General features: G+C 37.9%; 1 protein-coding gene across 4 annotated transcripts in view; it reads right to left on the bottom strand.

Moving 5' to 3' along the window:
• CDK14 (cyclin dependent kinase 14) overlaps nucleotides 1-13060 on the bottom strand; it is a 486541-nt gene that overhangs the window by 362695 nt on the left and 110786 nt on the right. Inside the window, exon 1 of one of the 4 annotated variants that reach the window (XM_047096601.1) lies at nucleotides 7565-7648. The exons of the other annotated variants lie outside the window; for them this stretch is intronic. Within the exon in view, the coding sequence (XP_046952557.1) occupies nucleotides 7565-7633 (69 nt within the window). The 5' untranslated portion in view covers nucleotides 7634-7648. Of the gene's footprint in view, nucleotides 1-7564; nucleotides 7649-13060 lie in introns of those variants that run through there. 4 annotated transcript variants of the gene reach the window in all.

Genomic DNA, 13060 nt, shown 5'->3' with positions numbered 1-13060 from the left:
ATTTCAATATTCCTTGTGTAAGATTTTTACTCAAACTTCCCGCAAAAGATCGTGGCAATTTCAGCTAATCCTTTAATATAAATTTGAACTCTAAAATAAAATTGTCCAATAAGGTATACCCAACTTATTTATAAATTTTTTTAAAGTAATGGGATCAGGGGCACGTGGGTGGCTCAGTCAGTTAAGCGTCTGACTTCGGCTCAGGTCATGATCTCACGGTTTATGAGTTTGAGCCCTGCATCAGGCTCTGTGCTGACAGCTCAGAGTCTGGAGCCTGCTTCAGATTCTGTATCTCATTCTCTCTCTGCCCCTCCTCCACTTGTGCTCTGCCTCTCTCTGTCTCTCAAAAATAAATAAATGTAAAAAAAATCTTTTTAAAGCAATGGGATCAGAGTAAGCAATAAGCATAGAATAAAGAATATACATGGGTCACAACAGCATACTTAACATTACCTCCTGTGTAGAAATTTGTGAATTTACGTATTTCTAATACAGAAGCACTGTTTTGCCACTGGCTACCATATCTATGAAAAAAACATTGCCACAAAATTATTCTAAGGAGATTTGAACCCAGAATATTACTTTGCTCTTTATTTACCAGAGTTTATTTGGTAGCTTTAAAAAAACAGAAACAAAATTTTTAAAGGAACCTAACGTTTGCAAAGAGTACCACATAGCCTAAAGGTCCTCCCCTGGGAGGAAAAAAAAGACCAGCCCTTTGCCTATATGAAATACTAAACACGTCCTACCCCAGATTGGACAAGGGACATGAACTCCTATTCACAAGCAGAAGGGCACAGCAATTCTGCAGAAGTTTGGGTGTCACTGTTTCCACTAAAAACATACTAAATATTCCAAAAGGGTCAAGAGGAGGAAAAAAAAAAAGGTATGTGAATTTTCTTTTTTTTTTTTTAATGTCTATTTATTTATTTTGAGAGGGAGCATGAACGGGGAGGGGAGAGAGAATCCCAAGCAGGCTCCACGATGTCAGCACAGAGACTGATACAGGATTTGATCTCATGAATGATGAGATCATGACCTGAGCTGAAATCAAGAGTCAGAAGCTTAACCAACTGAGCCACCCAGGCATGCTGGATATGTGAATTTTCTGACTGTCATTTGACATTCATAATTATAAGCTGGTTAAAATTCTATCATGGAAAAAACATAGCATTCATATCATATGGCCAAATGAATACATTGGGAGGTGAAATATTAGAATTGATATCAATATTACCTAATATCTACCCTCTCCCATTTATAGCCAGAGGGCTCAGAAAGGGGGCACATGATATGAGAATCCCCATAACGCAGTAAGGGAGTGGCTTTGTTGAGATTCCGCAAAGCAAAAGCCTATTCCAACCTACAAAATTCCCACAGCTGCAGTGAGGAATTAGAATACCCATTCTCGACAAAACAGAAGAATCAAGCTACACAAAGTGGCTCACAACGCATGGCTAATTAGTGTCTTCATCAAGACACTATTCCCTTACAGCTCTTATTCTAGAAAAGAAAAAGTCTGGTCTGCAAATAGGGACCTTTTTACCCCTCTCTCATAGAATGTACAGGTTTAAATATAGCTTTTCTTCTTATTCTGGTTTGTCCTGGGTCCTAACCTCAGAAAGGGAAACCAGAATGTGTTTTCAAAGGACCCCACATCATGCAGAGTTACGAGATAACCTGGCAAGAAGGAGTAATATTACCTACAGCAATTTAAAAATATCTACCATGGCAGAAGTACTAATAATCAGAAAACAGATCAGGCTGAACTCAGATTCACAGTTGTCTGAAATGATTAACATGGTCCAGGATGCTTTCCACCTATATACATACGCTCACTGTTTGAGGGTTTTTTGGATTTGTTTGTTTGTTTCATATCATGAGGACCAGAGAAACTGTCATTTGTCTCATTGTGCACATGATAGTCTCAGGTATTTTCTGAATTCTGTTTTGTTTCTCTTCTGAGTTTCATTGCACCATCCATAGCGTCTTTGTACTAAGCCAGGCTGGTTCTTCCTTTATACGTATACCTTTCAAATATCTGTAGCTCGCTATTCTGTCCCTCATGTAAGATAAAGCATCCACAAGGCATAATAACATTAAAAATGGAAACTGAAAAAACACACTACTGGAGGTGCTGACTGATCCATTAGGGCCTGAATTTCTTTCCCCTGGTAACCATATGAACAGCATTTAAAAATAAAGATTATAAATATTTTTAAATTCCTTCCCTGAAGGAAAAATAAAATTGTGTACTATCTTTTTACTCTAAAACAGATGGCTATATAAATAAGTACAACTTCTATATCCTCACCTACGATACCCATCTTTTTAATAAAATTTAGATTATTAATGCTTTAATAATGATTTAGTGACTCATGTCAGAGTGATGTTATAAAGTTTAAAAGTTTAATGTTTTTATTCTAATAAAATAAATTGCGATGCAAACCTGACCAAAGAATTCAGAAAAATATAGGGCATCACTCAATATAGGATTGACTTTTGAAGCGCCTCAGATTTTCAGAGAATCATATATGGGTCACTAACCACACAGAGCTTATGAAGAGAAACACAGGGAACAATGAACCTTTGGAGAGAAAATGGAAGTATCTTTCAATGCAGCTTTAACAAGTGGTCCATCTATTGTAAAGAGCTAAAATTTCAGCAATAATAAATCTGACAGCAATCCATTAATAATAAAGTCCTAACTGATTTCATGACAACCGGTTCTGTAAATCTTTCCTATGACTGACAAAAGTCAATAGTGACTCCGAACGGAGAGAGTGAAGGTGAATAGAACAGACCAGTTGGATACACATATCCTGCTGCTTGGCTGCCACCTAAAAATAAGCACTAATGCTTCCAGAAACATGCCACTGTCCTCTTTGTATTCTAGCTAGATCTCATTTAGCTGAGGAGTAAGCCACGGGGGCAAACTTATCTCAGTTAGGTGGAAGAGGAAGTTTATGGAACATATACCTTTCTAAAAAACCTACCAGATGATCAATGGATAAATCTTCTTTTTATCCACTCAAAAATAAGAACACTAAGAATTGCCAAATATGCTCAATAATCAAACGAACTGGAAAAGGATCTTGGGCAAGATAAATGCAAGTTGATTGAAAAGAGAGATGGCAATTAAGGATTTCTAGATGACAATGATAATGATGAGGGTTATTATTGAGCTCTTATTATATGACAGCTACTATGAAAGATGCTTTATAAGTAGTTCCTAAATCTCTACAACCAACCCATGAGGTATGATTACTATTTCAATTTTACAGATGAGTAAATTGAGGCACACAAGAATTAAGTAGCATGTCCAATACCATGAAGAGAGTAAGCACTGGAAATGAGATTTATTCCAAGACTCTGACTACAAAGCCCAACCTCTTGACCACTGGGTTGTCTTCCTTACATGTTCCCTGGGATTTACATTTTGAGAGAAATAAGCAAAGAACAGACCTGGTCTGTAACACTTTTCTCTTTTGTCCTTTTCCTGGTGCAAAAGAATGTACTTTTAAAGCTGAGCAGAATAGGTGCTCTGTGGTTTAAGGCTTTCTGACCCATTCTCCCCTCATCTCTCACTATTTCTACCACCACCACCCAAACTTAACATGCCTTTAACTACACTGATTCTGAATCAGCCTCACATCAAAAGTCAAGGCTGAACAGCAAGGTAGTTAAGGGGGCGAAAGCATTAAGATCATTAAAAAGGACAGGCTGATGGGAAAGATGGAATAACTTAGGTATTAGACATTGCCATATTGAATCTTCCTCTCCCATATACGTTTGTGTTTCCTGAATAGTATGTTAAAGGCATGGACATAAACCGCTAACTGATCTAATTTATGAATCATCAAATCAGTTGATGGCAGATAAATAGATAGCTCTGGGAGCCTTAACTTGTTTTCTAAAAAGGATTCTTTATCCAACAAACAAACAAACAAACAAACAAAAACAACCCATCTGGATTTAAGATAAGCAGTATCAGGGAGAAATCCAAGAAAGAGAATGCTACATTGATAAAACCAGGTTTACCCTATCCAATGGAAAACTGCTTAATATGGCAAAAAGTTTACACTCTCTCCTATCCCTCTCTGCCCAACTCAGAAGACACATGTTTTTAGATGGAGTGTCCACTGAAAGAAGGCTTGCAGTAGGTATCAGGAAACTGAGTAAAGTCTCACTTTCCCATTGGTTGAATGAATGGTGATGAGCCAATTAGACAATACACTTGCTGAAGAACCTTCCAATTCTAAGAGTCTTCCAATTCTATAAGAGGACCTCAACATGATCAGATAGAATAAGGGAAATGAAGCAGAGTGGGTGAAATCCAAATGTTAATAATGGCAAAAGCCACAGTCCAGCCTTCCATTGAATATATCAGCTGTCTGTTGTTCTCTATCACCAAAGAACTGACATGAAAATCTAAGTAGCCCAATTACCATGCTCAATTACCAGGCCAAGTAAAGAATCCAAATGTAATACCCTCAGTATTACATAGATCATACCCTCAGTGCATTTCTATTCTTCATTCCTTGCTCCTCCCCATAGGCTTTTAGTTTTAGTATATCTAAAGTACCTACTATGGTGCCCAAATGGAAACTTGCTGTAGTGAAATCATATCAGGGGTAGGGAATTCTGGTGTTTCCCATGTAAAAAAGCATATATTAAAAAGTAATGAAATTCTGGCACAGGCTACAACACAGACAAACCCTGAAAGTATGCTAAGTGAAATCAACCAAACACAAAAGGATAAGTACTATATGATTCCACTTGATGAGGTACGTAGAATAGGCAAATTCATAGACACAGAAAATAGGCTAGAGATTACCAGGGATGGAGGGAGAGAAAATAGGGAGTTACTATTTAATGGGTACAGAGTTTTTCTGTATGGATGATAGTAAAAGTTCTGGAAATGGATAGCAGTGATGGTAGGAAAATATTGTGAAAGTACTTATTGCCAATGAATTGTACACTTGAAAATGGTTAAAAAGATAAGTTTTGTGTTATGCACATTTTATACCACAATCAAAAATGAAAAAAAAAACCTGCTCTAAAATTTCTCCTTGAAATATTTTTAGAAAGAGTACATGGTAAGTTCCATGAGGACAGGCACTAGATATTTTTTATTCACTGTGCCAGAGTAGCTATACTGTTACACAGTAGACTCTCCATAAATGTTTGTTTAATAAATAAGTGATTAAAAGAAAATAGAAGGAGTCTCCTAAGGAGAAAATATAATATTTAAAAAGCATCAAATTTACTTATTCATGAGAAAGAATAAAAAGCATATTCCAGAGAAAAATACTAATGCCACTCTATCTAAGCTCCCTCAGGGAAGGGAGAGTATCACTTCATTGGTACGTCCTCACAGCAGGTCTTACAATGTTTTATACATAGTAGATGGCTAATAAATGTTTGCAGAATGAAGAATTAAAAAGTACATGATTGTAAAATCAATGTTATTTAACAGCCCTCCCTTCCCCTTTTTAAAAATTACTTACTTTTTGCAAATATACAATTTCTTCTGTAATAGGGTGAAAAAACAAACCTCATGGCTTATACAAAGTGAAGGTAAAAATATAAACAGCTAGAACATATCACTCTCAGAAAAACAACAATAACAACAAACACAGAGCACATCATCTGAACAGAAAAAAAAGTTGTTTTTAGGAAAAGAACAACTGAAGTATGGAAAAGAACAGCTTATAGTCCACATCGACTTTTTAGAAAGTAATAGTTAAAATACAAGAAAACTTAAATTATCTTTGGAAGAAATCCAAACATTCACTTCCAGAAAGCAACGCCCCACCTTTACAATCAATAGTTGAGTAAACATAGAAGGATGTTTAAGGCTCCCAGTTGCCCGCCCCCTACCAAAAAAAAAAAAAAAAAAATTCTCTCACTTGTCTATCAAGTAATCAGGTGTTCTTTCTTAAAAATACTAATGTCACAAAATTATATACAACTGGCTTATGGCCAGCATGCTACAGCAAGTTACTGATGATTTTCTCAACTGATATTCACTATCTACATCATTTACATTTTACATGATTTGCTGAGTTAAAGTATACATAAGTGGAATATTTCTAAAGCAAAAAAATCAAATGCTGACCCCCTTAGCATTCAGCATCTATATAGGATATGGATCCTAATAAATTCACCAGAACCCTGTAAGGTAGTAGTCTCACATTGAACAATATTATAAAAACATGTTCTTCAACTTCAACTGTCCTCCACCCCCAATACTGTGTGCCAATTAACAAAGGAAATAGAAATTCAACCCCTGTAGATATCAAGGTTTACATTTCTGTCTCTCAACTGTTATCTTCATCATAAGCAGGTAAGCATCATTTTGGAGTCGCCTGCCTGCTGTCCTAGTCCTTCATGCATGCAGGGGTTCTGCATTAGCATCCAAAATGCCAGCGGTCTACTATTAAAGCCAGCACTTCAAGCAGAACTGTATGAAGGATTATCGCTTCCGTACATGAAAGCATAACCACTACAGGTGTAATGATGCAAAATACCAGCACACTGACCTCTGCCAGGCAGCACAGACTTAAAGCAGGTACATTTCTGTGCTCCAGAAGGGAAGGGGGTGGAATGAGCAAGGAGGAAACCCCCTATCCCTAATATATTAGAGATGCTTATTCCACTCAGATCCTATCCAACAAATTCATGGACATCAGTTTACCCAAATGAAAGAAGTGGTCTCCCGTCCTTCACTGGCTTGAATCAGAGGGCATTCAGCCAAGCAAAGCCAGGCAAAACAATCTGTAAGATCTCTTTAAGCTGTAATAAATAAGACGAGTTTCAGAAGAAATAACACTCAGCTATGGCAAAGAAGCACAGACGCTAAACCTTTCCCTCATCTTATCACTGCTACCGGTGTTTACAAACTACAAGCAGTAGCCTTGGGAGCCTCAAGAGACTCTCCATGAGTAACCTCCTGTCAGATCCCTAATTTAAATACCCCCTTGATCAATCTGTGATGTTTCTGGCGGTTAAATAGAAGGGGGTGAGTAAAATGACATGCATAAAATGAATCCTTTTCAAGTTGTAAATGAGTGAGTCAGGATTCAGACTCGCCGAGATGCTCCAAATTAAAACCCCTGCTCTAATTTTAAGCATGCTCCGTCTTACCGTTCTGCTGTTGTCTCTCTCAGGCTGGATTCACCTGGAACTCTTTAACATGTCTCTAGCAATGTGTTTGCACCAGGCCAGGCTCACACAGCAACTGAATTCACATCTTTCTGCACTAGCAAGCTGAAATGGTACGGCCGTACTACAACCAAGAAAGGGGGAAGCAAAAGCAAAAAAAAAAAAAAAAAAAAAGAAAGAAAAAAGAAAAGAAAAAAACCACACACACACACACACACACACACACACACACACAAAACAGAAATCACCTAAGAGAAGCTAATCTCAGTGGAATAAGACCAAAAATAGTTAAGAATACAAAGGACATGCTAACATTTCAGTATCAATAGCTTTAACAGTTCATTTTTCCCAAAAAACCTAGTTGTGTTTTTTTTTTCTCCAAACACGATGGACTTGCCTGTGGAGTTCCCAGGAAGGCAGAGTAACCAGGCTCTGCAGCAGCATTGCAGCCAAAGTAACCGTGCATATGCTGTCCAGGCAATTCACAACACACTGTCTCTTCAGAAAGATATTGATTTGCAATGCAGGGATGCTTCAAACAAATACAGAATGGAAGCCAAACAGCTAACAGTGATTGCATAGGAGGAAAAACATTTAATCAAGGGGATGTACCTCATCATACTCAACTCAATTTTTTAAAAGCATTGGAGGAAGCCAGTAAGTATCTTGAGTGACAATCCTATTAAACAATAATCTGAGGTCCTATAGAAGGCCAATGAAGGCTACCATCATTCGTACTGAAAAAGCCACTAAAATAGTTTAATGTGTCTATGTGTATATATTTGTCATATGCAAATGGGGCATAATGAAAAATCTAAAATAACCATGCACCAAATAAATGAGGTTAAAAATGCACAGGTGTAGCACTTACAAACCCAAAGTGATAAAATACATAGTTATGTGCCTACAGAATTCTTGGTTAGAAGGGTTAGAGCTTATACCACTCTCAAAAGTAAAATGCCAACACAAACCAGATCTCACAATCCTTAGGTTAATTGTGTCAAGTCATACCACACAGTGCTGGGTGCTGGGTGGCAAGGAAGAATGCCACAATGCTACTCTTATAGCGACCCCTACAGGATTGAGGTTGATCTACAATCCGTCTTTGTTGAAAGAACTTCCTAGCCTCAGAAAATAGAATTACAAAAGGGTATAAATTAGGTAAGACACAAAGATACAACTGAGATATACTTTAGGCAAGAAATTTTAAAAGTCAAGTGTGAAATCTGACCTCACAGATATTTACTTAATTAAGAGATTAAAGTACAGAGGAGGAAACTGCTGTGTCAATGGTGAGTAGACGATATTCTCACAGCCCACAAGACTGGGTGCACTTACAGTTAGAGATCTCAGGGAAAAGCGTTTTCCTCTCACACCCTAATTGATTTAAAGAAATCATTTCCTACCCCCCATTTACAAACCATCTTCATCTTCATCCTTTTGAATAACACTGTGAACATACTGAACTTCACTTTTTTTCTGCAACACAAAAGCTCATTCAAAAATCTCACAAAAAGTTCTTCAAACACAACTATTATGAACCTTTTTTTTTTCAACAAAGCCAAGAGAGAAAGCTACCTCCTTGCTATCTGAAAACCACTGAGTTACATGAGCATCATTTCTGCAGAAGGGACTTCATTCCAATAAACATTTCAAGAATCTGAGGTTTTGTTTGTGATTGCTCTACCCTCCAGCCCACAAAGACTCTCCTTCTTCAGAACCAACAGCACTTCTTCTTTAAATCATTTAAGAGCTAATCATATGCTTTCTCAAAACTCTTGTTCACATTTCCCCCCATTTTAAGGTCCTTGAGGAACAAACTCTATCAACTGCTCCTTTTTTTATTGCCCAACGGCATATAACACAATGCTAGCCATCTAGAAAATACTAAATAAATATTTAAAATAATTAATAAATTTACCAACTCCATATTTTAGGGCTTAGATAATCTATCCTCTTCCCCCATCACTCCCTGAAAAATATCCATATTAGAAGTGTTATCTTCAGTCACTTGGTCTAAGCAGTGCCTATAGCTTTTTTCCTATAGAGTTGGCAGCTAAGGGCATGTAGAATGTTCATGTTCATGAAGCTATCCTGTATAAGAACGAACAAACTTAACACAATAAAGTTTCTCCTTTATTTTTTCATGTATTCACTCAATAAACATATGCTGATACACACAGCAATGTGAACAGCCATGTTTTCTCTGCATTCAAGGAACCCAGTGAATGGTTAAAAATAAAACAAGTGATTATAATATACTGAAATGTGTGTTTTGAGAGGACTTAGCTGGGTACAAATAAGGGTGGCTCAGAGAAGACTTCACTGAGGAGGCAGCATGAAGCTCAGTCTTCTAGGCACTGTCCAGGCACTAAGGAACAGCAGGACAGGACAAAAGGATCAGGGCCTGAAACTGGAAGCTGTCCAAGGAAACCACCAAGCAGTAAGTAGAGTGATGGCAGCTGTGAAGGCTGAGGGAAAGATGGAGCAATACCACAGCATGACAGACCTGTATGCCATGCTGAGAAGTTAGGGATCTTATCTTACAGGAAGTTGCCATTTAATCCAACAGGAAGGCGCTAAAGGACTATAAACAGAATAGCAGCTAGATGGGATTTTTCATTTTACAACAGGGTAATAGTATTGAACGGTCTAGAGGGGTACGGGGGAGGCTACTCGGAAGACTAAGACAATAGTTCAGTCAAGGTCCTGAACCAAAGCAACAAAAATGGAGGTGGAAAGACAAAGGAGGTGAGAGACATTCACTATGCATTACTTGTTGCATGACTGGACAGGAGGTCTAATGGAAAAGGAATATCCAGCATGGCCCTGAATTCTTAGTATAATTAGGTGAAAGGTGGAAACATAAACTAAAGAAATGGATACAGGAAGAACAAAAGCTTGAGGAGGAGGGAAAATTATCATGATTTCAATTTTTACATGTTGAGTTTTAGGTACCTTTGGAACATCCAAGTGGACATGTTTAGTGGGCAACTACATAAGGGTATGGAGCCAAGAAAAAAAATGGTCAAAAGTTCAGTTATGTGTCTTTGGTTAGGGTCTCCTAGAAATAGAACTGAGCCAGGATTATTGTTCACCTAATTTACTGAAGACAAGCTCAGAGAAAAGGAGTGAGGAGTCGGACAGGCAGGATGGGAGAAAGCAAGGAAGTGTGGTGTCAGAGGAAACAACCACAGCCAACGTTAGTCCCACCTGAAGCAAGACGGCTGGCCTTGTGTGACTCTGGACTGGTCATCACTGACTGAGGCCTGGACAGGAAGGGCTTCTGTTTCACCTGGGTACCCACTGACCAAGCAGATCTGGGCAGGGTACCCTCAGCGCTCACCACTCTATGTTTCAGCCACAGTGGATAATTTTTTTCTTTTCCTTGAAGGTGATTCCTCAGGAATCTGTGCTGCTCTCACTACCTAGAATGTTCTTCCTCAGATAATCCTGGCCGACTCCCTCTCATTACTCAGTTGGTTTTCAGTAATCTCCTCAGAGGCCTTCCCTGGCTTCCCCCTTCTGTCATTGCTCCTCCCTCACCATCACCTTGCACTGTTTTTGTTCCACTGTCTCATTTATTTATTTGTCTTCTGCCCCCACTAGCATATAAATGGCTCCAGAGCATGGACTTGTACTCATTTCTTCTCTGCACCTCCCTAGCCCCTAGGAGAGCACTCAGTACCTGTTGAATAAATATTAGGAAGAGCTGCTGCTGATGAAAGTTGTTCAGACAAATTCTGTGAGCTCTTGTAGAGTGGAAACGGATGGGGGACCTTGAGGAATGTATGGGAAGAATTTGTGGGTAAAATACAGTTTCACATATGTATATTGCTCTACAAGTTTGGCCATACAGCAGAAGTGAAAATAGAGGCTAGAAGGCAAAGCTGCAGGTAATTAATCATTATGTTCATGTCATACAGGATTCACAATCCACTACTATTAAGAATATCTTTATTATAGGACATTGAAATGTATGTGAAACCACATTGTGGAAGAACAGTAATAGAGGTTAAAATAAAGGGTCTATCTACAAAAGTCTTTCGTGAAAACATCATGCCAGTGGATATACAGGAAAAAATAAAAACAAAAACTGATGGGGGGGGGGCGGAAAGCTAGAATCTGACCTCTATTTGTTTAGGTCATTTCTGCAGGAAAACAAAAATTGATCCCTTGAACTATCTGCCTTTATATGTGATTTTTTAAAATTAAAAAATGTTTTGCACTTCCCTGACTTTTCAAATGAAATATAACAAACCCAGTCCAATCTTCAACTGATGATTGGGTCAATTATGAACATTAGTGACAGCCATCAGGGTTTAACAGAGAGTCTACAGGGACCTTGGCTCTTACTCTCAAGACCTGACATCTGTGCATTCCTCTGCTTCATTTTTATGGTTCACTCCCTCTTTGCCATCAGGCTCTCCTTCTTAAGGTTCTGAATGTGCCACCTCTTGCTAACACCACCACACTCTTCTCAGTTTTGCCACAGTTCCTCAACTATCCCTACACTTGGGCAACTAGTTAAACAGGCTTACCAGAACACTATGAATAGAGGTTTTAATCAATAGGCAGCTAAAAAGCAGGACTAGGAATTTTCTCCTGAGTTGAAAAGTACTAGTCCAGTCACCCACCAACCGCAGGCTGTACACAATAGGCTCTGTGGTACATCTCACCTGGGTAGAAGCTCTTGTTTCGTATCAACCTACCTGGAGCCATCTCAGATAGGAGAGGCTGTCAGATGCCTGACCTTCACATAAGTATAGTCTTAAAGACAGATTGTCTCCCAACCCAAAAAAAGAACATGGACAAAAGAAGTAACTGAAGAAAAGGATTTTAAAAAAGCCTTATTTTTAACCAAAAAAGGAAAAAGAAACATTAAATAAGGAAACTTTTTAAATATTAGGAAAGGGGAAAGAGAAAAGTCTACTTTATGCATATAAATCTAATAAGTTTACCTTATGAATTAATTTCAATAAAATTTTAAGTCTAAAGGAAGAGAAAATAATTTATTATGAAAAGTGATTGAGAAAAGACAGAGATTTCCCAAAAAAGAGGTTGAATTTCAAATTATTATAGTTCCATGTAACCCTAGCAATTTCTTTCTATTGTAAATTTTTACAGTGGAAGTTCATGTTATGATTGATTTTTAAATGTTCATGAGGTTTTTAGTAAACCCAAACCTTATTTTTGTAATAAACTCTGAATATTTCATGACTTCATTCTTCTCTACTAATGCCAGACATTGCTTAGACTTCCATATATTCAAAGAAATGTTATTTATTTAAAATACTTTTTAGGGGTACCTGGGTGACTCAGTCAGTTAAGTGACTGACCGGCTCAGGTCACGATCTCACAGTTCATGAGTTCGACCCCCACATCGGACTCTGTGCTGACAGCCCAGAGCCTAGAACCTGCTTTGGATTCTGTGTCTCCCTCTCTCTTTCTGCCCCTCCCCTGCTCTGGCTCTGTCTGTCTCAAAAATAAATAAACATTAAAAATATAAAATAAAAAACTTTCTAAATATCTAAAATATCCATACATCATTCATGGCATTTCATGGAAACTTTAGGAATTTCTTCCTAATATTTACACAACTTTAAGTGATTCTGGAGGAGGGAAAAAATGAACTAATTTTACTTGTAAATACAGGTAATTCTACCACAACACAATAAATCTGTTCCTGAAAAATGTTGCATCCTGTTAAATTGCACCCTAAAAATATGAGAGCTTATGGGGAAAATAAAATTGAGGGCAGACCATTCGAAATCCACACATCCAGAGCAAAAATAAAAATGAAATAACCCTAACACATACACACACACACGCACACACACTCACAGGACATATCCTCATCTGTGCCTTTCCTAGAGTGCTGACACTGGTTTTT

Source organism: Lynx rufus, unplaced genomic scaffold (genome assembly GCF_022079265.1).
Source record: "Lynx rufus isolate CCGP_SWC_20201006 ecotype Redwood Valley unplaced genomic scaffold, mLynRuf1.p SCAF_4, whole genome shotgun sequence".
Lineage (NCBI taxonomy): Eukaryota > Metazoa > Chordata > Mammalia > Carnivora > Felidae > Lynx > Lynx rufus.
Note: the sequence above shows the minus strand (reverse complement) of the source record. Positions and strands in the feature narration are given on the sequence as shown.